This window comes from Beta vulgaris, chromosome 7 (genome assembly GCF_026745355.1).
Source record: "Beta vulgaris subsp. vulgaris cultivar EL10 chromosome 7, EL10.2, whole genome shotgun sequence".
In the NCBI taxonomy this organism is placed as follows: domain Eukaryota; kingdom Viridiplantae; phylum Streptophyta; class Magnoliopsida; order Caryophyllales; family Amaranthaceae; genus Beta; species Beta vulgaris.
The window spans coordinates 1660790-1687145 of record NC_079208.1 but is presented as its reverse complement, the minus strand read 5'-3'; the positions used below and the strand labels follow the sequence as shown (position 1 = coordinate 1687145).

At 33.2% G+C, this 26356-nt stretch overlaps 2 protein-coding genes across 2 annotated transcripts; one reads left to right on the top strand and one right to left on the bottom strand.

The window, feature by feature from the left end:
- Positions 1-739: 739 nt before the first annotated feature.
- Positions 740-6145, bottom strand: LOC104898219 (lysM domain receptor-like kinase 3). The gene is made up of 12 exons (XM_010685264.4): positions 5420-6145; positions 4524-4557; positions 4230-4243; positions 3921-4073; positions 3402-3568; positions 3133-3222; positions 2499-2592; positions 2258-2409; positions 2094-2182; positions 1745-1883; positions 1445-1540; positions 740-1354 (listed from the first exon to the last, which is right to left on the bottom strand). Exons 1-12 carry the CDS (start codon positions 6063-6065, stop codon positions 1190-1192), a joined length of 1839 nt encoding a protein of 612 aa, XP_010683566.2. The 5' UTR covers positions 6066-6145; the 3' UTR covers positions 740-1189.
- Positions 6146-18658: 12513 nt separating this feature from the next.
- Positions 18659-25541, top strand: LOC104898218 (TOM1-like protein 6). Its single transcript, XM_010685263.4, has 10 exons — positions 18659-19068; positions 19654-19732; positions 19828-19926; positions 21420-21533; positions 22553-22713; positions 22843-22924; positions 23015-23100; positions 23234-23509; positions 24172-24418; positions 24585-25541. The coding sequence occupies exons 1-10, from the start codon at positions 18926-18928 to the stop codon at positions 25296-25298; spliced, it is 2001 nt and encodes a 666-aa protein (XP_010683565.2). The 5' UTR covers positions 18659-18925; the 3' UTR covers positions 25299-25541.
- Positions 25542-26356: the final 815 nt, after the last annotated feature.

Here is a 26356-nt window from a genome sequence, read left to right as displayed (position 1 = left end):
TGTATAGCACCCGTGTTAGAGGGGTCAAAAAATAACCTGATTGAGAATCCGACCTAAACCTGTAATGATTTGAAATTGATTTGTACTTGAAGTTTTGGTAGAACAGGTCACTTGTAACTTGACATGTACCATACCTGATAATATATGATAACTGAGCTTGACCCAATACTCTATGACCTAAACTGACACTCGTCCAAAAAAGATCGATAATCGAAGTAGATGAGTCAGATTTTCGCACAGGGGGTGGGGATCGACGGTGAACGAAGAGGGGGTGGGTCAGATTTTTGCACAAGAGGTGGGGGAGGCCAACGGTGAATGAATGCGAAGGGGGTTGGGGAGGCCAGCGGTGAACGGAGGGGTGGGGACGTGGGGTGGAGGGGTAGGGGGTGGGGTGGGGACGTGGGGTGGAGGGGTAGGGGTGGGGAGGGGTGGAGGGGAGGGGTGGGGTGGGGCTACCAAGGAGTTAGGGTTAGGGGAAGGGTTTAGGGATAGGATTAGAGTAAGGGTTAGGGTTAGATTAGAATAAGGGTTAGGGCTTAATGATGCCAAAATTGTAAATAAAGCTAACGGTGAGTTAACGGCAGTTAGGAAAAAGGTATATGGTGCACAGTTTTCGAAATTCATGGGTATATGGTGCATTTCTGAAACATTGGGGGTATATGGTGAATTTTTAAATTTGTCAGTGGTATTTAATTTGGTGAAAAAACCATAATTCTTATATGTCAAACATAAATTTCAATGTTCAATCATCAATGTGTATGAAGTAATAAGATACAAAAGGTCTCTTCTCACATTCTAAATCTTATGTACAGTATTCATAAATGAAAACCTATATCTTGCTCTAATAGCATATTTGGTACAAGTGCAAAGAATGGCAGACTAATAAACATTTCATAGAACATGAAATGTCTAATTTACATGTCCAAGTTATGCATTTCTACTAGACATGCATTATAGTAGATATTCACTGGAGACTTACACACAGATTTACATATAAACTCATTAGCATTCCATCATTTACATATGTAGTAATCTGCTCAACTAATCAACTCTTATTGAATGATCATTAGCAATTACAAGCTAGTAGTATTAACACTTCTGCTTCATCCTAACATTTGCTCAGTGTTTTGCTTCCTAGTATATGAACCAGAAGATTCAAGGCAGTTCAATCTATTAAGGACTGAAGTTTCTATCTTCCAGAAACTCGATTTATAAGTTCATTGTTCCTGTGAAAAGAATCAACATCCCAATTTTCGCTTGCTGATGATAATGTCATTAGAGCAACCACAACCGATCTCATGCTTGGACGGAGTTGAGGGTTCTCCTGAGTACATGCTTTTGCAAGCTCAGCTACCTAAAACATAAAACAAGAGCAATTGTTTCAGAATCAGAAAACACTCATTTTAACCATTAATTTGATGGTCCAACTCAGTCGATTTCTCACCTGATGGACCGACTCTAGGGGGTACGTGTTACCCAGCCTAGGATCAACAAGCTTGCCTATCTCATTCGGATCAGGTTGATTTAGTACTTCCTCAAACTGCATTATAATGAGAAATATGTGTTCAAGTAAATGATTTATAACCAAAAACCGCGCATAACTACAAAGAAAGTAGAATCAACCACCCTTGATTACTGTTAAGTACACCCCTTGATGGTTTTCATATAGAACTGTTCAGTATATAATAGACTTAACTACATTGTAATCAAAATTTTGAGTTGCAAATACATGAAATGAGCGTACCAGAGTAACAAGACCCTTTGATTCAACAGCCAATCTACTTTCCCGTACAATAGCTGCTTTTGCTGATATGAGTTCAAAAAGAACAACTCCAAATGCATAAACATCTAGCTTAGGACTCACTTCACCATATTGAGCATACCTGAATGAAGCAGCACTTATAACTCAGTTGTTCATTTTTAGATTACTGTAATGAAGCCATAATCGTTTGTTTTCGTTAGCCACAACAAATAAAGAAGCCTATAAGGTGCAAATTACAATAGTATTTTCCCTTGGAATATATTATCAGTCCAACCAAACAAAGTCTAACTGCTAAAACCCACTGATGATCAACTAGATCAAGCAAACTTACTCTGGTGACATGTATCCAAATGTCCCTACAAGACGAGTTGGCAAAGTCGAACCAACTTCCACTAGTTTTGTCAGTCCAAAATCTGCAACCTAAAAACATGACATAATTGTGAGCAAACAAACTTGTAAATCTCCAGCAAGCTAAGTCAGAGGTAAGCAAATTACCTTGGCTTGGAAGTTCTTGTTTATCAATATGTTTGCTGGTTTGATATCACGATGAACGTAAACAGGATCAGTATGTTCATGGATATACTCAAGACCTTTAGCGGAATCAAGGGCAATTTGCACTCTAGTAGACCATGGCAATGGATCTCTTCCTAACATTACAGTGAATGAAACAATTATCAGCACCCGCTTAATTAGTATTATCAATTCCAAGGATGTAAATTTCAGAACATATAAGCACCTGTGCTGTGTAGATGTTGGCTTAAGTTGCCATTATCAATGTACTCATAAACCACGAAAAGCGAATCCTCCATGCAATATCCAAGTAAGCGGACCTGCACACAAGAGAATTTCTCATTCATGCTCAAAGATACAATAATGAAATGGAGTACTAGTTTGGATTTCAGAAAAAAAAGAAGCAACAGCAGACCTTAATTATTTGCTAATAATTTCTCTCTGCTTTTACTCTAACGTTGGATCGTGCATTCTTGCAACTAAATTCGGATATAGGAAGTATTGTTTATGGAACGAATGGTGAACAGATAGAGCAGAGGAGGGCTATTAAAGCCAATGAAACTACCTATAGGCCTAGATTTCTGTCATAGTTCAAAATTTCGATATTGCCAATCTGGTATGGTCTATATATTTTGATCAGTTTATATAAACAGAAAAGCTGATTGTTTTCTTTAGACAGCAGAAAAGCTAAAATGTTTGAATGTTTATCAGTCAGTGGATTACATATATCCTACATGATTGTGGAATGTACTATATTCTCTTTATAAATCTTGCATAAATATTGATGGATTTTTATGGCTTAAATCAGACGATTTTCATCATCCATCTGTAAGTTAAAAAGTACAAAGCAGGAAGGGTACCAGATGCAGGTGATGAACACGAGTTAAGACGTTTAACTCAGCCACAAACTCCCTTGAGGCTTGCATATCCATCTTCTTGATTGCTGCTTTCTGAAGTCGAAGTATGATTCAAAGAGCATACATTTAGTACTCCAATTGTTTAGAACTTCTGAACTTGACAAATTAAAGTAGACAAGTACCAAGAAGTAACATAAAGAGTGCATAAAACGCAGAAAAGAAGCATCGTTTAACAGAATATTAAGCAAATTAGAGATGCAAGTACTAATTACCTCGCCTCTTAGCTCTGCAAAGAAGACTTCTCCAAATCCACCTGCACCAATCTTACAACTTGCATTGAAATTATTTGTAGCTTTTGCAAGCTCTTGGTAAGAGAACTCCACAGAATTTCCCATATATATTCCTGAACTCTCTTTATCTCCACCGCGACTAATGAAACCTGCATTTTAGATAGGAAGCTTTAAGATTAAGAGCTATTCAAATTCAAGAGTATACATTAATCATGATCACCTCAAGATGTTGGATGAATTTTTCAATGCAAGATACCTCCTATGTTCTCATGTAATTGTAACACTATATAAATATAAGTTTTAACTTTAGAGTTGGACTGTAAGTTATCACTGTGTAACAAGTTAACTTTCTGTAATTTTTACTTACACACGAATACTAATCAAAGATATTAATGATCAAATGTGCGTACTGGAGATCATGAAGGGAGTATTCAGAGTTATGATGCATACATAAGAAGGAAGCAGAGATAGGGAGAGGGAGCGAGAGAGAATAAGCATTACTTGAATGTGTTAACACGTATGCTGGTTTATCCGAGAGGATTTCAGTTTCTTTCATCTTCTTACTTCTCCTGCATCTAAAATACAGCCCAACTGACAGGACAATCAACACAACTGCCGCTATGCATACACCAGCAATGGCTCCACCAGAAAGACCTTGCACAAAAGGAGATGATACTATAAATCATAGGCCAACTAAGAGAGCTTACTACAACGAAAAGTATATTTTCTCAGGTATGCAACACTATGATTGAAAGTATAAGACACTAAAATGAAGTAAAGAACATAGTCAAGAGGGGAAAAACCAATTACCTGATCCCGAAACACTTCTTCCATGAAGAGAAATAACATAGAGAGAAAGAAAGAGTGTCAATTATGTGCCAAACAAAAGTAATGAGAAAATACCAAGTCAATATAATGGTTGTAAGACTATGTTACTCCAACATGAATATGGATACTTCGACACTTCATTTGGTGGTATAATTAAAAAATTACTCGTAAATTGCCTAGTCAGGTACTTGGATACATACCCATAGTCCGACACAAGTGTTCAGATCCGAGTAACATAGATGGTTGGTAAGTATACTATCAACAGAGAACAGTTACCTTGTAATCATGGGCGGGTAGGTTCCATTTTGGTCTGCAAGATGAAACCAGAGAAAGTAGAACAAATCAAGACAGATGATTCAAGAAAAAACACATATAGTACTGAAAACACTATCATTAATGTACCCAAATCAAACACCATTTCTAAGTTAGAACACACAAAGACTTAGTAGCAAGCATTGACTTATGTTGGAAACAAGAAAGACAATATTCACTTGTCAGATCCATTCAAAGTTACCACATAGCCTGAACACTTTCACAGATTAAATTCCCATTTTGCAATGTAAAAATTCAAGAGTGTTTATTCGAAAGCGTCTGTAATACAACAATGAAAGTTGGCCTGGCAAATTCATCCTTTTCAGAAATGAATTTTGACAACAAAAAATGAAAATGAGCCATGCCTACAAATTTCATCAAAAATTATGGATTTTATCAATCTCTAGCATCATTAGTCACTCCTTGAATCAACTTAACCCAATAATCACTTTAATCAATTTGTTATCTTCAGCACCACAAAGTTAACAACTTGTTCTCCTACTGGACCAGCACCTCACTCAAGTCAGTCAACCTAGCTACACAGGTCAACGTTTGAGAGTAGGGGACATAAGGGAATCCCTACTCCCAAACATAAGTAGGTAGTGGGGTACGAACTTATGACCTCCAAGTCACAAGGTGAGTTCCCCACCACCTCCACCAAGCAAGCTTGGTTAGTTCCACATTATACTTATGTAGCACGAAAACAACAGGGGTTTCAAAAACATCTAGTCCTAGCCATTTTCGGGCTTCATTAGCAAGTAAACAAATGGGGTTTCAGGTACAAGTTTACACCAAACAAAAACAGGATGAAAAAACCCAGATTACTTAACAAAATTTACCATAACTTTGAAAAAAATTACCTCTTCCTGGAATATAAACCAAGCCAGTTCCAGCACTAAAATCCACACCAGGATTAAAACCCTGCAATAAACTCTCACTCAAATTGAACTCCTGAGAAATAGACCTTAAACTTTCACCTTGTTGAAGTGGATAAGTAATAAACAACCCATAATCCATTGAAACACTTCTAATCCCACATGAACAATTAACAGGTACATTAATAAACACCCCATTAGGCACATTAAACCTACTATAACCATTAAACTGCTCAATCCAATTCGACGTCGTAAGATTTGTATAATTATTTCTTGCAACATGATCATATGTATCACCAGTTTGAAATTGGTAAATAAACATATGACCAAGAAATGTGTCATTAACACACCCACATGAAAATGGTATATTGATTCGGATGTTCGGTCGAAGATCATCTTTGTTGGGGATTACATGACGATTGTAGCTGACAATTTCATCACTAAATTCACGTAGAGAAGTATTGGTGAAGTAACTAGATATATGATCAAGTGTTGAACCTGGTAACACATAGTATGATGCTAAAGCTAAATTGCAATCACTGTTACATTGTGATGTAACTATTATGTATGGATATAAATTCAGTATAAATGCAGCAAATATCAAGTGTAATAAATTCTTGAAATGAGACATTTTTTTCTTTTTGATGGGATGATATTTTTGTTGGTCAGATATGAAAAAATGGATGAGAATAACAGAGAAATGGAAGACTATAAGAACAAGTAATTGGACCGTTGACTTGGGTTGTATTGTTTGAAAAAATTAATGTGGCGGCTTTTTGTGGATTTATAAAAAATTGCTAAGTTGGTCAATGAGACAATGAGTATGAGTTGGTTGAATTATTTTCATTTTATGTGCAACAGTATTTTAATTTAGTTACAACATCAACAAACATAGTAAATTTGTTGGATGGCAAAAGTCAAAATTATACATATTTTGACTTTAATGACATCAATTAATAACATGATTTACAATTTCTGGCTTATGGCCCTATATTTTTTTTTTTGGCTTAATTTCAATTCAATTAGTTCATTATCACAGTTTCAGTTGAGTTCATTTCAATTCAGCTCAAAAAAACATGACTTGATAGATGAAAGCATTTTTATGAAGAAAAAAGTAACAGAATTACTATATATTCTATATTTTTCAATTTACTTCAATTCAACTAGTTTATTCTCACAGTTTCAGTTGAGTTCACTTCAATTCAGCCCAAAAAAACATGACCTAATAGATGAAAGCATTTTTATGAAGAAAAGTAACAGAATTACTCTATGTTCTATATTTTTCAATTTACACGAGTCAAAAAGGAGTCTGATCCAATTTACAATTAATATTTAATATGTTTTGGCAGGGATCAATAATAATACAATTACATGTCTTGATTGAGTGAAGGATTGATTTATGGGCATGTAAGCGGCTTCAAAACTCAGTCATGGACTCATGGTGTTTGAAAGATTTGTTTGAAAGGGGCAACTAGAGGTGGGCATGGCCGGGCTGGCACGCGGGCCAGGCCGGCCCGACACGATTTGGACCTGGCCCGGCCCGTTGTCCCGTTGTCTGTTACGTGGGACCCGGGCCTGTCGCGGTCAAGAAATTTTATTTCCGGCCCGCACCGGCACGAGCCCGCATGGGTCGGCCCGCAGGCCGAACGCTCCTTTTCTTTGTTTTTTACTCTAAAAATGTTAAAAATACAAAAAAAAAACATAAAACATGGGCCAGGCTCGCGAGAAACACGAGCGCAGCCCGAGCCGGGCCGAGACAATTTTTTGAAATTTCAAGCCCGGCACGACCCACCACTCATGGGCCCGGCTCGGGCCGCCATTTACTCAAGTCCATGGAGCGAGCTCGTGAACAGGCCCGGCCCATGCCCACCTCTAGAGGCAACACAACATCTATATATATATATAAAGCTAGAAAATTTTGCCTATGTGTCAAGATATTACTCATTTCGCCACATGTCATCATTATACTTATTCTCATTTTTTTAGTACCACGTGTAAAATGGATCAATTACAATCTCATAAATTTGGTAAGTTTCACTCAGCAAATGTAAGTACTTTACAATCATATTAGTTCGTGTATAATTCCGGCAAAGTTGCTAACTAATAATAAACAATGTTAATATTGATATAACTTACCATTTTACATTACCATTTATTTAACTTACCCGTAGTCGTAGATTTGATTTATAATGTAGACAATTTATTTTGGAGTTGCAGGATTGATAATTTTCACAACTTTTTATATTGTTAATTATTACTCCAGTAGAGTACATTATTATTAGATATTATTGTAGTATACAATAATTATCTTTACGTGTCGTTTGTCTATATATTAATAATGTAGGGTAGCAATAAGTTCGAGTTGAATTAATTTCAAGTTCACCTGATTTCTATTTCGGATCACTTACCCCTAATCCAAACTTGACTTGATTCTGATTTTAGGTCGAAAATTAGAATTTGAACCCGACCTTTTCGATTTCAGGTTGACCGAAACCAACCCAAAATGACCTGATTTAAAATTTAATCATTGCAATAATTCAACATATTGAGTGAGTCTTGAATTCAAATGCCAACTTAATCAAATTTAGAATATTAAAGAAACGAGTTTGGTCTAATACAAGTTAGATAAACATAGGTTGGCCTGCCTTGAATTTGACCCACTTCAAAGTCAGATTATTCTGATTGTTTTGAGGTTCAAAAATTCAACCTGAACCTAACCCATTTTTTTCTGGTCGGGTTGGGCTGACCCATTTTTTTTTCAGGTCGAAAATTTTAACCCAAATCCGAAATTTTCAAGTTAGATTCGAGACGAGTTATCATATTGGATCAACTTTAATTTTGATAGCCCTAATGAAAAGATTATATCATGAAATATAAATTTACAATTTATAATCTTTCAATTTTAAATGTAGTCATTCCAATAATTTTGGAATTTAAAAAAACTATTTGAGAACTAAAAAAAATCCATGTGCATTATGCACGTCCAGATAATCTTAATATAAATTATTTCTCAAATAGTCAAGATGTAAATTATTTCGCAAGTCAATAGTAACAAATTTTAAAAGCCATCTAATCTTTTATTTCTCATTTATATCTTTCTTAAATTATTTCAATATTTAGTTGTGTATGATCACTTCATGATTTTAATGTAAATATCACAAAATATTCAATTTCTAAATTGAAATATTTTGGGTTTTCATATTTTTTCTTAGATACTATATGTTATTAATATTAATTATCAGCACATATTTTGCTGACCGCAAATGAAAACCATGCTATCTAGGGGGAATAGATATTTTTTTAATATGTAACAATATTGATATAAACAATTAGATTCATTGTAAGAAAATTTATTGAGCTTAAAGCGAGTTTGAACAAGTTTGACCACTAAATGTTACTCAAAGTTAATTAAATTAACCTAAGCAATGTATGTGCTATTAACTTAGTACCATTTAGGGCCTGTTCTCCCCAGCTTATTTTCAGTTCAGTTCAGTTCAGTTCAGTTCAATTCAGTTCAGACCAGTTCCGTTCAGTTCAGCTCTTGACAATACTTTTACTCTCACATATCACTATTCATTTCAGTTCTGTTCAGTTCAATTCAGTTCAGTTCAGTTCAGATCAGTTCAGTTTAGTTCAATTCAGTTCAGTTCAATTCAGTTCAGTTCAATTCAATTCAGTTCAGTTCAGCTGTTTTATGCCGAAGAGAACAGACCCTTAATTATTTATATGGATAATAATAATAATAATAATAATAATAATAATAATAATAATAATAATAATAATAATAATACTGATTATTATAGATAATTTATATTTCAGTATAGTGCATCGCACGGGTTGTAAGCCAATTTTAGACTATTCTTAAATCTTAATACAATATTATATCATTTTAGATAACAAGCCCATTTAGTTATTTTGTTTAAGGTTAAACCCATTTTAATTTATACGATTCTCATTACAAGATCATAATATCGTGTAGGATATTTCTATATTCATTTCTTAGGTATATATTAGAAAAAAAAATTTATACATTACAATATATATTTGATTTATATATTACAATATACATGAAATTTTTGTATAATAATAATTATGATTAAATGGGTTAAACGGGTAATTCGTTTATCAAATAGGTCGGGTCAGGGTTGAGTATTTCAACCTGTTTATTAAATGTTTAGTAAACTCGAATGCAAATCCAACCAAACCTGAACTGATTGCCAGCCCAACTTGGTTGCCACTCTACTTTATGTTTATACTATTTCATTACATATTATATATATATATATATATATATATATATATTATATATATATATATTATATATATATATATACATGATTTCAAGGGACGTATTATATAATTTTAAATATATATTGTCATATCAAGATTATTAGCAAAAAGGGTTTGATGAACATTAATAACTGATATTTCTATATTCATTTCTTAGGTATATATTAGAAGAAAATTTATACATTACAAATATATTACAATATACATGAAATTTATTGTCTATTTGATAACATGAGTTACATGTTTTTTTTTAATAAACTAAATTGAAAAATGTATTTTCTCTTTAATTTCTTTATTAATTTACATTTACTATACAGTGTAAATTATAATGTCATTACTTTATGTAGGGTTTGCAAAAGCTAACTCAATACGAAATACGACCCGAACCTAACCCAAAATAAGCAGGTTAGGATTGGAACTTTGACCGATTTTATAACCCATTGATTAAACAGGTAGGTTGAGGTTGACATTTTCGACTCGAAATTGACATGCTTTGACTTTATTAACTTACATATATGTAGAAAATTCTCGAAAAATATATTGATAAATCTAAAATTTGGTTAAAAAAGTAAATATTGCTAAAATTGGTCACAATTATTATAAGAAATATTAAACATGGATACTTTCAACAGTGAACTCTCTCATATATACTTTTAAGAAAATAATTAATATTTTGTATAATACTAATTATGATTAAATGGGTTCAACGGGTAATTCGCTTATCAAATAGGTCGGGTCATAGTTGAGTATTTCAACCTGTTTATTAAATGTGTAGTAAACCCGAAAGCAAATCCAACCAAACTTGAACTGATTGCCAGCCCAACTTGCTGGTTGCCTGCTCTACTTTTTATGTTTATACTATTTCATTACATATTTATATAAATATAGATACACCATGATTTCAAGGGACGTATTATATAATTTTAAATATATATTGTCATATCAAGAGTTATTAGCAAAAAGGGTTTGAAAAACATTAATAGCTGATAAAGAACGTGAAAACTCAAATTTACCACAAATGTATAGTACAAAGACGTGGTTCAAAATGTTTTTAAAAACTCTTATTATTATTGTCATTTAATAATTCATTTGTGATGTTCATTCACTTCGTTGAGATAAAAGGGTTTTTTCGTGTTTCCTCTTCAATAAATGCTACATGCAAACTTGCAGTGTTTTACCATGTATAACATAATATATACACATTCTTATTTGATATAAAAAATTAAATCAAAAAAATAAACTTCCCGTGCATTTTTGCACGGGTGAAAAACTAGTATTACATATATATGGCATGGTGCACCATGCCCGCATTACTTGTATCTGCTTGATTTCTTTTTTTTGGTGTAATCATAAAGGGGGCTACAAAGGCAATATTGGTTCAACAAAAAAAAAAGAAGCAATATTGTATATTGGGTCAATAGAAATTAGAAAGTATTACATATTTTGTTAATTAATCTAATTGACATCTATACAAATATATTAAAAGGTGTGCATAAACAAGAAACTGTGCCACGTGGCGTTCTCCTTAGGTAGTTTTAGTTCATGCAATGTAAGGTTTGATCCCGAAACCTTGGATACATATACTAAAGTCTTAACCACTAGATTAAGTAGTATTTAGTGTTATTATCATAAAATATTATATTAATAAATGAACTTTTCTTACCCGCGACATAGCCCGAGCCTAATAACTAATTCTTCATCTATATCCATGCTACTTAATCTTTATTAATTGCAAAAAATGATAATTTCGTGCATAATTGGCAGTTGATTTGCTAATTGAGGTTGATGAGCTTCCCCCAAGTCAATGGTGCCATATTAATAACTTTTTATACCAATTGGTTTGGGCGTATCATCGGGCCAAATAAATTACACAAAAAGAAAATGAGGCAATTAATGACATCCCCAAACATGGACCTAATATATCAATCCATCCGAATTATATATTTTCTCCACTCTAAATGAAACACTTACCATTTTAGACATATTTTAAAATCGATGAAACGTTACTATATTTGGTACTTATTTTTCTCTACCTCTTCATCATATGGAGTTCCTCTTTCTCTTTCTATCTCTATGTTCTCCTAAATCCTCATACCAACACTCTAATTTTCAATTAAAACAGAACGGAAAAAGTATATACTATTTTGTTTTTGGGCAAGGTGATGAGAATTAATCCCAAAATCTCCTGGATTCGAAGGAAAGCTCTAATCAACTACTATTCTTCACTATCTCAGGATGTAGGAAGTATATAACAATACCAAGGCTAGAGAAATGATAATACACTATCAGCTAGAGGGCACTTTGCCCACTATCAAGGACATTATTGTAATTTTAGCATATTAATAAACACAAGCAGATCAGATTAAATTGTAAATAACAAGTGTCTAAGACACACAAACATGTGTTGATTTAAAATAATTAACCAGTATTTTAAACACATAAACATGGATTTCTATAAATATCAAGTTGCACTTTTTCAGGGAAAAACTGGCGAAAATGCGCAAATAGATGCATCTTTTACTTGTTGTTAGAAATCACAATCTTACTTTTTGACAAAGTTACATTTGATTCACTTCAACAAAGGGTTGTTTTGTAAGTAACAAGTGTCTTAAACACATAAACATGGGTTGATTTATCAATAACAAGTGTGTTTGAACACAAACATAGGTTTATAAATTACAACATTATCCCTAATAGAGTAATAGTAGACAAGATACCCTCTAGCTAATACTCCCTCCGTTTCCTAAAAATCTTCCCTCTTTCTGTTTAAGGGTGTTTTCAAAAGATCTTCCCACTTTTGCTTTATACCTTATTTGGCAAAACAAATTTCCCTATTTACCCTCTCATGTCACTATCATATGGTCCACCATTACATTATTAATTCAATTTTACTCCCTTTCTCTCTCCTACTCAAACCCCTTTTTATTTGTTTATTTATCTTAACCCCTTTCTCTCTCCTACTTTACTCACACCATGCCCCACACAACTTGATTTTCCTTGGTATCTGTATCAACAGTAAGTGGGAAGATCTTTAGGAAACGGAGGGAGTAGTGTTTTATCATCCCTAAGGTTGTGCTCTTCTGATTACCTAGTATTCCCTCCGTTTTTTTTACTTGCTACATATTTTGTATATGGGTGTTTCTTTTTACTTGCTACATTTCCTTATTTGGGGTATTTGACCTACTATAAAGTATTACTATTATATTTTTTTTTCTCTTTTTTTACCCAAAAGTACTATTTTTTACCTTTTTCACATTATTTTACATTAAATGGCTCAAAAATACCCTTCCAAAAATATGAAAATGACGTTGCTGTAATTGTTGTACATTATCAAATGTAGCAAGTAAAAAAAACACTGAGTAATGACGCATATGGCATGTTTGGCCAAATGACGTGCCTCTTTCACTAATAAGTAATAAAGTAGCTCTAAATGCTAAATCCTATTTTCATCTTTAATCGTGTTACTAATTTTGGTCAAAACGTGAAATGACTGAAGAGTATAATAAAGTAAGCTACTTTGACACATAATATGACAAAGCCGGCCGCTGAAAGAGACACAGGAGTATTAGACTTCTGTATTTTTTAAAACTTCTTCAGACAGAATATTCATAACTGTTATTTTAAGAGAAAAATTCCTTTCATATGGATTTTCCGTGTCTCTATATATGGGTCTACACGAGCAGTAGGTGATAGTTTAGTGGTATTGGTATTATCTTCGATTTCAGAGAAAGAGATCGAGTCTCACCCCTTACAAGGAAGAATCCCCAATTTTCCCCCTTCCGTACAAGGGACTTCTATATATTTATTCAATAAAAGGGTTATTGTTATGGATGTTTTTATTTAAACACGTATATAATGACACAAAAATAATTTTTATCAACTTAAATTACTCATGACATTTCTCTCATATTTACATGTATATATTTTTTAATTCTATCGATCTTTTTATCTACTTTTTGTACCAAAGCTAATAGTAAACTTTTTAGAGAATGAATGGGGTACTAAATAAATCAAATAAACTTGCAATAAGATTTGAACTTATGACTTCTTGCTATTAAACATAGTACGATTACCATCTCAACCAACTCTTGATCATGCTTTAAATGTACACAGTATTATATTTGTACCTTTTAAATGTTGATTTTTATTTATTATATTTTAATGCAAATGGAGAAAATTGCATATTAAGTTCGTACAAAAATACTACCCGTACTAACGTTCGAACTTAAATACTAATTATTAATTAAAAGAATAAATAACTTAAATATGTATTTAAAATATCAAGCTTTTATAATTTTTACCGATATTTCCTCCATTCTGTTTTAAATAAAACATTTGGTGAAATGATATCATTCATTGATTAATTTTTGATATCAATTTATCGTCATATAAAGAAAAACATAGTCAAGTAGGCTCTTGTTAGATTCGTCTCGATGCATACTATCAAAGAAAAAATTTGTATATTTTTTTTACGTGTGCACAACTAAAAATATTGGTGATTAAAGAAGCGCACGAGTTGCATAAAAAACAAACGTTTCATTTTTTTTTTGAGGGGAACAAACGTTTCATTTAAAATAGAACAGAGGAAGTATTTTTTTTCAACCATAAAAAAAAACATATGACTTTGAGGATATGGAAAATAAAAAAAGCTGATATAATTATTTTTATTGTATTTTGGAATACAATAAAATCTCGCAAAACTCAAGGCGCCGCTAGAGGAGTTTGTCTAGGCAACCAACCGTTTGAGTCTTTTAGGAGACTCAAACAGGGGCAATTTGGTCATTTTAAGCTTTGGAAAATTCACTCGCGTGTTTGGTACCAATGCTAGGTTAGATTGGTACATTGTCCGAAAATTTTGATACCAAAGTAAAGTTGCTTGGTACCAATCCTGATAACAATGTGATACCAATACCAGGTTATAATGGTACCAATGTGAGTGTTTGAGTCTTTTTTGGACTCAAACAGTTGGTTACCAAGGCTTTCTCCCGCTAGAGTCTAGACTACCATATATCGCACACTCGCCTAAGCTTTAGGCTCTACCGCTCTAGCTATAAATAGAGAATGACACGATTATCTTAAACTTTCATATTGATTATTCAATGACAAATTGGTTTGACTTTTAAGTTATTTTTGTGGTAGTTTGTGTTGGAAATATAACTAATCCTCATCTTAATAATATGTTGCGGTGTTTAATTTTGTACATAGTTTTTAAACTGGTGTATCTTACAGGTTAGCTAGTAATTTATCGAAAGGTTAATTTTCGAATCAATTATCTTTCCTAATACCCTATTTGTCCCATAATATAGGGTGCGTTCTGTTCAACTTAAAAAATTAAGTTTCAGGTCCAATAAGTTCAGATAAGTTCAGATAAGTTCAGATAAGTTCAGATAAGTTGCAATAAGGTCTAATAAGTGCAATAAGTTCCAATAAGGTCTAATAAGGTCCAATAAGTTCCAATCAGGTGCAATAAGTTCCAATCAGGTGCAATAAGTTCCAATCAGGTCTAATAAGGTCCAATAAGTTCCAATCAGGTCTAATAAGGTCCAATAAGATCCAAATAGTCAATGTTTAATAAAGATTTGTATTATTGTCCACTATTTTGTTATTCATAATTTCATATCACTATTAGTGGATTATGTTATTATTAGAATTTTAATTAAACTACCACAATGATTATATAGTATTATACTTGTATTAGTGTCTATTATTTTATTATTTATTTGTATTATGTCTATTATTTTATTATTTATTTGTATTATGTCTATTATTTTATTATTCATATTACTATTAGCTGATTATGTTATTATTAGAATTTTTATTAAAGTACCACAATGTATAGTATTATACTTGTATTATTGTCTATTATTTGATTATTCATATTGCTATTGAATAATATTATAATCATGGTCAAATAATTAAGGTTAACAATAATAATAATAATAATAATAATAATAATAATAATTACATATAATAATAATTACATATAATAATAATAATTAAGGTTAACAATAATTATAATCATGGTCAAATAATTAAGGTTAACAATAATAATAATAATAATAATAATAATAATAATTACATAATAATAATTAAGGTTAACAATAATAATAATGATTATTAATTTTTTGATTTTCTACTAGTGTTTTATAAAATTAAAACAACACTATTAGATATATTAGTGATGAAAGTTATGTATAGGCAAATATATAAACAGTAATTTTTTTGTTAAATTAATTATCATAAGAGATAATTAATAATCATTATTTTTAAAGGACGAATTATAATAATTATTATTCCATAAAAAATTTTGAGGGGTAGTATTTACGTTAGTGGTAATATTTATGTTATTCATGGTCAATGTTTTTGTCTAATAAGGTCAAATAAGTTTCAATCAGGTTCAATAAGGTCTAATAAGTTTCAATCAGGTCCAATAAGGTCTAATAAGTTTCAATCAGGGTCAATAAGTTTCAATAAGGTCCAATAAGGTCAATCAGGTTCAATCAGGTCCAATAAGTTCCAATCAGGTTCAATCAGGTCCAATAAGTTGAATCAGGTCCAATCAGGTTTAATAAGTTCCAATAAATTCAGTTCAGGTTCAATAAGTTCAGTTCAGATAAGTTCCAATAAGTTCAGGTCCAATAAGTTGAATAGAACGCACCTGCCTACTTCATTTTTGGTGGGTCAAACTTTAAAATCTTTGATCGAATATTCTCATTTGTATATATAAAAAAACATATTCATGTGGGATTTTGTTAAATTCGTCTCAATGTGTACTTTCATAATATCAACTTTTTTTTTTTTTATTAATACAAAAGTGAATATATTAAATGTCAAAGTTACGTCTTGGATACCGTGTAAAAAAGAAACAAGCACTATATTACACGACGGAGGGAGTAAAAAAAAATAACTTTAACTAATTATCGAGCATAAATTTAGGTACACATGTTTGATTTAACTATTTCATCGGCTAGTACTTCTAAAGTACTACTACATGTTCATCTCCCATCACATAATTAATCACATAATTAAGACAAGATATTGATGTTTATGCTGACAAGAAGTTAGCTAACCTTGTTTTTTGGTAGTTTATGTCTTGTCCTTGAGAGAAAAAATTTATAAACTTTTTTTTTATATCTTAAAAAAATAATTCTACATAAAGTCTTTTATAGTTTTGAGCTATGAGATTTTATATGGACTGCATTTGCCGTTGTACATTTTGAAGCCTTACTATCAAAATAAATTATTAATTCTAACATGATGATTTGGAAGAAATTAAGTGATCCATGCTAAATTGTGATATTATACACTAATTATTAGTGGCTTTCATAAATTGTTCAACCACTAAAAGTTGTGAACCCAATACTAAAACAAGCAACTAATTCAATTTGTTAATTAATTAGAACAGATGGTCTTTGCATTGATTTGAAAAAAAAAAATCAATACTAAAGAGGTCAAAACCTTTCAAATTTTAGACATTAATCACAAGAAAAGGGAAATTTCATGATGCGAATTCATTCATCACGCACTCGAGTGTACCAGGTACATGGTACACCGATATTAAATTTTGCTCATTTGTACATTGAGTTTCTCATTTTTAGTACATGTTGCTCATTTGGATTATTTCAAATGAGCAATGAGCAAAAACATAACTTTGGATATATCATGCTCAGGATGCATTCTAGTGAATGATAAAAATTTGTGTGCTACATGCTTGCTAAAATTAATAATTACTCACTAGAAAAAAAAAAACCTTTATGTCACAAAATGTTTTACTCTCATAATAATCCTATAGTTAAAATGATCATTACTCAAATAAAAAAGTTATGATCATTACTACTTCCTCCGTTTCTTTTTACTCGCTACACTTTCCATTATGGGAAGTTTCACATTACTTGCTACACTTCTTTTTTGGGAAATAAACTCTCTCTATCTCTCTCCTCCCACATGAGTCCCTTTTCTTTTTACTCTCTACCTCTCTCTTCTCCAAAAATTGCCTAGGAGTCCGTGAAATGAGAAGTGTAGCGAGTAAAAAGAAACGGAAGAAGTAGAACTTACTAACTTAGGATACTCTCACAAGAATGTAACATGTGTCGACTGAGACTAATCACACTAGTCAAGCGAGTGGGACGCCAAGTTTGATCCACCTACGTAGCTTATTTCCATTCTCAAAAGCCAAAACCATAACAATAAAAAAAGTAATAAAAAAGAGAGTGAAAGATCAAAGAAAAGCAAAACCAAAAAACGAAATTTCCATTGTTCTTTTTTTAAAAAAAAAACTAGCCACATAAAAACACTAGTTAAAATAGCACTAGTCTTTCTAATAGCGACCCTTTAATTTCGGATATATGTATTTAGTAATATATAAAGTGACATTTTTGTAATAAACCTAAATTAATATATTATTATATTAACTAATTTTGTTATCTCGCTCGTGTAAATAATTTTTTTTTTGGAAAAAGTGAATCTTGGGTGTAGCATGTTATATTGTAACTTTATTGTTGAATGCATAACGATACAAATTTTAACAAAAATGACATTGACTACACAAATAGTGACATGAATCTCATGCTATTTTGTCATTTATTTCATGTCATTTTAGTTTTTTCTTACAAAAGAAGCAGTGATTTGCGGATTTTTACACTTTGTATTTTTTCATAATATCAACTTTTTATACTTTTTATATTTTGGAGACCGTATAAAAAGAAACAGAAGCACTATATTACGGGATAAATTAGAGAGAATATGTTCTACGCTTTATGCATCGACCCATAATATAACTTGCTGCTACTTGTCAGAATTCATGAGTTAGTTAGTTTTTCCTTGTATCAAAAAATATTAATAAGCTTATTACAAAAATGTCGCTTAATATATTACTATACACATATATCCGAGTTCAACTCGTCATTTCCCCTACACTTTCTCCTCTTTTTTCATCCATATAAGAAGAAAGAAAAAAGGATCACAAAATTCCAGGGTATTCTTTCTTTCTTTTTCTTCTTAATTATAGTTACTATATTTTGTTTTGTTTGTTAGTTTTAATTCAACCCACTTCTTCCTTCCTCAAAACTCTCATCTTCTTTCTCTCTCCTCCACTCTAAAAAAAAAAAAAAACCCTTTAAATTCATCTCTTCTTCTCAAACGAAATTTCTCACTTCTGCAAAAAATTCGAAGAAATAAAAGTTGAAGAACGAACAAACGAAGATGTTGCCTTCGTTATCTTTATCATCTTCTTCATCTTCATCTTCAGCTACGATTCGTGTTGATAAAGCTACTAGCGAGCTTCTTGTTGCTCCTGATTGGACTATGAACATCGAAATTTGTGATTTTTGTAATTCTAATCACTGGTAATTTTTTTTTTTAATTTTTTCTTGTTTTTTGTTGATTTTTTCTTGATTTTTGAGTTGACTTTTGAATTTTCGCCTTTTTTGTTTGTTTATCTAGGTGAAAATTACGAGTTATGGATGTTTAATTTGAGTTTTTGTTCATGAAAGTGTTTTTCTCGACGATTTTAAGCTTGTTTGTTTGTTGAATGTGAATTTACTCTTTTTATGGAAGTAATTTTGGTTATTGTAACTTTTTTTATTTGTGAATTGAGCCAAATGAATATTTATTGTTGATTTTTTTAAAAAAATGTTTTTGTCGTGAAAGTGATTTTCTCAACGTTTTTGAGCTTGTTTGTTTGTTGAATATGAATTTACGTTAACTTTTTCGATTTTTATGGAAGTAATTGTGGTCAATTTAAGTTTAGTTGAAATTTGTTGTACTTTAACCTAATCATTTTAAGTTTTTGATTCTCATGAATGAGAAAAAAAAATCCTCTTCGTGGTTTAATTTCCATTTTTGGATGTTTCGTTAAAATTTAGGGTAAGAAATTGTGATATTTGTTGAATATGAATGATTGATGATTTCTGTGTTGAATTTGTTGTTAGGTTGGCTAAAGATGTGGTGAAAGAAGTGAAAAGGAGGTTGCAAACAAAGAATCCTAAAGTTCAATTGCTTAGTTTAACGGTATAATTTGTAACTTTTTACTTGATTATATAATTTGTGTGGTATGAATTGAGTTCTTTTGATTATAATTGAACTGATTTTTATGTGTACTGTAGCTTTTGGAGACGATGGTAAAGAATTGTGGCGAGTACATCCACTACCACATTGCGGAGCGCAAAGTATTGGATGAAATGATCAAACTTGTAAAGAAAAAGGTGTGGCTTTTAAGATTTTGGTGAAATTGTTTTGTGTATCTCTAACTAAACACTTGTTATTGAAATTTAACTATTGTACTAGTGGTTGTCTTGTGTCGTTTTGGGCCATTGTTGTGCGTGTTAGCCTCATTGTGTTTCTGGCCTACTTTCATTCTTGTACTTGAAGGCTTTTGGTATCTTGGGGAAATTGAAGATTTGAAGTGAAGTTAGTCAATAGTGACAAGTTACTTTTCATGGTTTCCTTTGCTTTCAATTCGACCACACAGTAAATGCATCTGGTGACCGTCTTGTATATCATGCAAAATTGGCAACATTGAACAAATACTGATCTGCTAGTGTTTCGAGATGGAAACACGCTGTTCTCATATCCATATTAGCTAAAATGAATTGGTGAACTTATCGGAATACTTGCAATTTTCTGAAGCATATTTTAGATGTCGCCATGATATATGTGTTGTTTAAATACATTGCTTCTACCGTGTAAATTAGCGAACTGGGATATGCTTGCATTTCCATGTGTTGTGATTCAAGGTATGACTTGTTGATCAAGTTACCTCGAGGATTGAAATAGATAGCTTTCTTCGAAGCAATCAGTTACGTAACTGAGTGGCACTTTAGTTTTCTTCGAATCAATCAGTTACATAGCTGAGTGACACTTTCTAAAAATTTGATTTCATATACCCACATCTTTTTTGGTTTTACATCTGTTACCTAGCTTGCATGGGTAACTCAAGCTAGATATTCTACGAACTTGAAATCCATCGCACCAAAGCTTTCTCCTGCTTTTGTTTGGAAGAAGCCTCATATACTGTTTGCATTGGCTCTTAGTATCACTCAACTGTGATTTCGTAACATCAATTATAGTTAGGTGAGCTTGTGATGCTTGGCTAGCCTATATGCATATGCATTCCAGGACTTGTTTGGTTGGTTCATCAACCTTACAGTAGCCAATGGTGATTATGGTTAAGTCCCAGTGCACTAGATTGACCCATGTCATCAAAATTCATTTGGAGAGTTTGGTGTACTTACTCCTTCCTATGCTTTTGTTGCCTTGAAAACACTATTGTCTGTGATTTGGAACTTTAGAAGCAGTTACTGAATGCCCTGATTGAGAGAGTGGCAAAATAAATCTGAGTGTTTGGTATGTGAATTTTTGAAAGATAATATATTAATGGAAAATAATTTTTACTTTCTACAGAAGAGTCAAAAGCGGCAAGGTTAGATTGGTGTGTAACAAGGAACATATGTGTCGTGTCTTGCTGATCTGCAGTTAACAGAGTAGCTGGCTATAGTTGGCTGGCAAAAGGATATATGTCTGCATTACTAACTCATGCATATACATGAGCTTTTAAGATTCTATTGTCTGCATAAACATCTGTCTGTCTATAGTTTTTAGTATTGTGATGCTTTCCCTTTCCTATCATCTGAAAATGCCTATAAACTTTTGAAAATGCCTTCTATTACTTATATAGTGCTTTTACTTGAATCTTCAGGCAGACATGCATGTAAGAGACAAAATTTTGGTACTTCTGGATTCGTGGCAAGAAGCATTTGGTGGTCCTGGTGGAAAATATTCTCAATATTTCTGGGCTTGTGATGAACTGAGGGTAAGCTCATAACTTTTTTTGTGAGTGCTTGGGTTCATGGACTTTGCTCCAGTGTTGACCACATTTTGCAAGCTTCTTATTTGGATACTTTGATGTCACCTCCTCAATGTCATGGATCCAAATGTTGTTTGACTGTTATAGAATCTGATGGCCATCATTTTATTGATTTTCAGCTTGCTGTTGGTATGTTGGCTTTTAAAAATTCTTGTTTAGGAAGTTTCGAATTTCTGTTGGAACTGTGTGGTACTCCTAATTTCATCATAAAGTCAGGATGGCTTGAAGAAATATGTGAAAGATGAAACGAGAGTCATCTCCCTCTCTTTCGCCTGTACCAGAAACAGTGAAGCTTGAAGAAATATGTGAAAGATGAAATGCCCATATAAACTTAAAATAATAATAGTAGCAGTCTTGTAGTCAAATTTCTAAACCAAGTAGAAAGTTCAGAATTGGTTTTACTTTCTTCCGAACCCACCATTAGTCATTGGATAAGATCCTGCTGCCTGAAACAGCAATAGACTGATTGATATGAGGAAAGGAGAGGCTAGTTCGCTTAGAGTGACTGGAGTGTGAGATAGAGACAGAGAGGGGGAGATGGTGTAGTGGGTTAGATACAGACACAGAGGCATGGTGTTAGTGCTGCTTTTTATATTTCTTCATCTTTTTTATCATGTGGGTTTCTCTTAGTAATACGAAGTCTCCACGTAAAAGGAACTGCTTTTATAACATAACCTCCCTATAGTTGGGTTGTTTTGATGCATTTTAGAAAATGTTGAATTATTCATGTACCGTTATCAATTTAAATTCACTTTTTATCTTTGTCCAGGGTTGGATTGGCTAGGACAAGGGACAAATTCACAACATAAATATATCAAATCTTAACACACAAGATTTATTTTTTTGGAGGGTGGGGGGGGGGGGGGGGTATAATTTACTCCTGTGGCTTGTGAAACAATGCTGTCTGCTGATCTTGATAATTGATATGTTTCACTATTTATGCTAATTTATAATGTTCATGGCAGCGTTCCGGCGTCAATTTTCCCCAGCGCTCTCCCCGTTCAGCCCCAGTAATTACACCACCTGTCTCCCGTCCATCAAGAGCTCCTCAAGTTGGCTTTGGCATGCCTGCAAATTCTTCACGGAGGCTGGATGAAGCCATGAGCTCTGAAATTGAGGGCTTGAGGTACCTTTTCGGTTTTGATGACATGTTCATGCTCTTCAGTGTATTCACGTTTCACGGACAAGGAAAAGTTTGTTATGCTATACTTCTTCCTTAACATTATCCTTTACCTATTGGTTGTGTTTTGGTCAGTGTTGCCACATTGGAATCTATGCAAAATGCGCTGGGTCTTCTGGATGACATGCTCGAAGCTGTCAATCCTAATGACCGCATGGTATGGAAGCATCGTCTTAATGTGAAAGTATCTCATGGCATTTAATTTTAAGAAGGGAATAAAATCTCATGGCTTCTTTCTTTTGTGCAGTCTGTGAAAGATGAAGTAATTGTAGATCTTGCTGACCGTTGTCGTGCCAATCAGAAGAAGCTGATGCAAATGATTACTACTACTACGTTAGTTCTGTTGCAGTTTGCTTTTTCTATTGCTTATAAGAGTTCATGTGTGAACAAATACGGAAGAATTGTCAGTTCTGGAGGTGTTAGTGGCCTCCACTTTTTTCTTGATCTTACTCTAGCTGCTTGGCAGGGATGAGGAGCTGCTTGCTCAAGGTCTTGAGATGAATGATTCTTTGCAAAGCGTGCTTGCAAGGCATGATGGAATAGCCTCTGGTTCCCCTCTACCAAATCATAAGAAGAACGTTAGTGTCCAACAAAGTGAATTATTAGATTCCAATGCCAAATCTACTGAGGGAATAGAAAAAACTTCTGCAGAGAACAACAAGTCTCCAGCATCTGATGCACCTCTTCTGAAGACTCCTGAAGAGGAAGAGGAAGAGGATGAATTTGCCCTGCTTGCCCGAAGGTTAATATTTCTATATAATATACTCTCTGTTGCATGCTGCATTAGTTTTAGATTATCTCCTGTAATGTTCCAACAAGTTAGTGCAGCTCCTTTATGCTTGTGCTTATGTACTTTCGAGGCAATCTAAGAAGTCACTCGTGTACAACGTCTAGGACACCAACACGATTGACAAGCTGGCCAGGCTATATAATATGCCCTTTTATGAAGCAATGACTAGCTGACTACTTATCAATCACAAGTCAGCTTAGCAAGTTATACTTGTATTATGTTACTAGACTCTTCATTCAACCTCAAGTACCCGTGTCAGATTTTCAACAGTCAAACATGATGTATGGATACTTTCACACTTCATTTTGGGCCAAATTATGGGATAATGTCGTGAAATAGCTGAGTTGGACATTTAGACGTACCTGGGTCCAAATTATGGAAAAATTTAAAATAGCTGAGTTGGACAATTAGACGTGCTTGTGTCCAACACAAGTGCCAAGGTCCAAGTAACGCAGCTCTTGTTTCCATATCAATTATCTGCTTTCTTTCTCTGTGGAACAATGATTTTATCTGATGTGAGCACATGTTTTGTGCTTAGAATCTTATATATATCCATTATCCAGTCTCTTACTTTTAATATTAAGATCAGTTTGTATAACATGGTCATATTGCAGGCACTCGAAGACACAAGGTGCAAACTCACATAGTGCCGGGACAGGTTCTACTGATGATGCTGCCTCTTCCAGCGGGAGCAATAATGCATTAGTACTATTTGATGCTCCTTCACCTGCACCAACATCGACTAGTAATACAAAAGAGCAGGACCTTATTGACCTTTTGAGCATTGTTCTGACAACAAGTCCAACTACAGCTGAAACCCCAGAAACTCCAATTTCAGCTCCCGCACATAATGCATTTGAGGTACTTTACACTTCGGTATAGTTGTCCATAGAAAATGTCATACCGCACTTGATTAAACTGTTCTAAGAAGTGCTAATTTATATTTAATACCATCTTATAAGGTGCCATTTATTTTTGAAAAGTTTATGATTTCACATTGACCACACACGTCTTGTTGTTTTGATAGGCATCTTTTAACAGTTATGTTGTGCCATGGGCTCAACCACAATCACAGTCCCAGCAAATGACACAGTCCATGCCTCAGCTACAAACACAATACCAGCCGATGCAACCTCAGATGCCAACACAATCTCCTCAGGGTTATGCTCAATATTCTTCTGCTTATCCACCACCTCCATGGGAGGCGACCTCTGGCTACAGCAACAACCAAATGTCTGGCTATAATCCATACCTATATCCGTCTTCTCAAGGAACTCTGAACACATCTTCAGTGTCACCGCAAGGAGCCTGGTCATCACCGAATGTTTATTCACAATATGGAAATCAGCCAATGTATTCCACTCCTCAAGCTACTGGCAACTCTTCTCAAATCCAAGGTATCCGTTCACTGCAGCAATCAAATTCCTTCCAAAATCCACCATCTACAAACAATAACAATTTCTCAACTTCACAAGCAATTAATAATTCAGCCTCTTTACCCATGCAAGGGGGGCGATCACTTCACCATGTCAACTCATTTCCTGCAAAGGTTGGAAACGGTATAGCCATGAATGGTAACTCTACGCAGTTGAATAATGGCTCTACTGGTGTCCCTTCTTCAGGGCAGAAGCCGTTTATTCCATCTTACCGACTTTTCGAAGATCTCAATGTCTTGGGTGGCTCAGAAGGCAAGCTAAAAAATAATGGTCCTTATTCGAGCGCATCAGGAACCCGAATATGATTGTTGGAACTTGGAAGTAGTAGTGTTCGATTTCAAGTGTTCGTTTTACCTTGAATTGGATTACTCACGCATACATGTGAATAGATGTGTATATCTCTACACACTGGTCTTGTAATTATTCAGACATCTTGTGATGTTGTCTTGGGGGTGTGGTGTTGGTACTTCCAATGATTGATGATAGTATCAAATAATTCATCTTTGATTGATCACAATCTTTTGTGGAGTGTTCATTTTTGCATGCTACTTCTTTTTCTTTTTTTTTTGTATTTGGCAAATTTAACCATTATTTTTTTCTACTTTTAGATGTTGTGACTTGTGTTGTGAGGCCCATTGAAAGGCAAACATGCATAAGTTAGAGGTCCATACTCATTATATATATTAGATACTCTCTTTCGTGTGTAAAGTACTATTAAGACATACAGGTTATGTTCAAGTGGAAGAGCTAATCAACTTGATGTAGACTAAGGGGAGGCATATTCAGCAGTACTTCCTCTATTTGGAAACAGTTCAATCATATCTAACTTTCATACATGTCGATGTATGAGTTCAACCATTAATATCTTTAAACATCAATAAGTAAAAATTGTAAAAAGTTTATTGTTAGAAAATATACATCGAGATAAATTAACAAGATTCAACATGAATATGTTTTTCCTAAAATATGAATCACCAAAGACAATCTAAATGTAAAATGTGAATAATGCACAAAATAGAAATGGTGCAACTCTTTATATACAGGGAAAGTATATATTACATAGAGAGGGTATGAGCAAGCAAATCGTCAATTAATACACATCTCTTCAAGCCTACTTTCCAATATCGCTGAAATCATCCAATTATCACTGACGAGTCAAAAGTTACGGATAAAAGAGTGAACATGACTCGATTTTCACAATTTGAATTCCTACTCCATTTTTGCTCCAAATTGCACTCAAACATGTTCATGTGATCCTTATCAATGTAACTTGCTTCCAATTGCTCCTAATAGTCAAGTTTATCCAACAATACTCCAATTATGTTCTCAATACCTGAAATTCATCAAAGAATACCAAAAACAC

Bases quoted from the DNA above. Each gene is read 5' to 3' on its own strand.
- LOC104898219 (XM_010685264.4), bottom strand. From the start codon at position 6,065: ATGTCTCATTTCAAGAATTTATTACACTTGATATTTGCTGCATTTATA. The intron at 1,884-2,093 runs GTAAGTTTGCTT...TGCTTCATTCAG, and splicing joins TTTGGATACATGTCACCAGA to GTATGCTCAATATGGTGAAG. The intron at 1,541-1,744 runs GTACGCTCATTT...ATTATAATGCAG, and splicing joins CAAAGGGTCTTGTTACTCTG to TTTGAGGAAGTACTAAATCA.
- LOC104898218 (XM_010685263.4), top strand. From the start codon at position 18,926: ATGTTGCCTTCGTTATCTTTATCATCTTCTTCATCTTCATCTTCAGCT. The intron at 19,069-19,653 runs GTAATTTTTTTT...ATTTGTTGTTAG, and splicing joins TTTTGTAATTCTAATCACTG to GTTGGCTAAAGATGTGGTGA. The intron at 19,733-19,827 runs GTATAATTTGTA...TGTGTACTGTAG, and splicing joins TTCAATTGCTTAGTTTAACG to CTTTTGGAGACGATGGTAAA.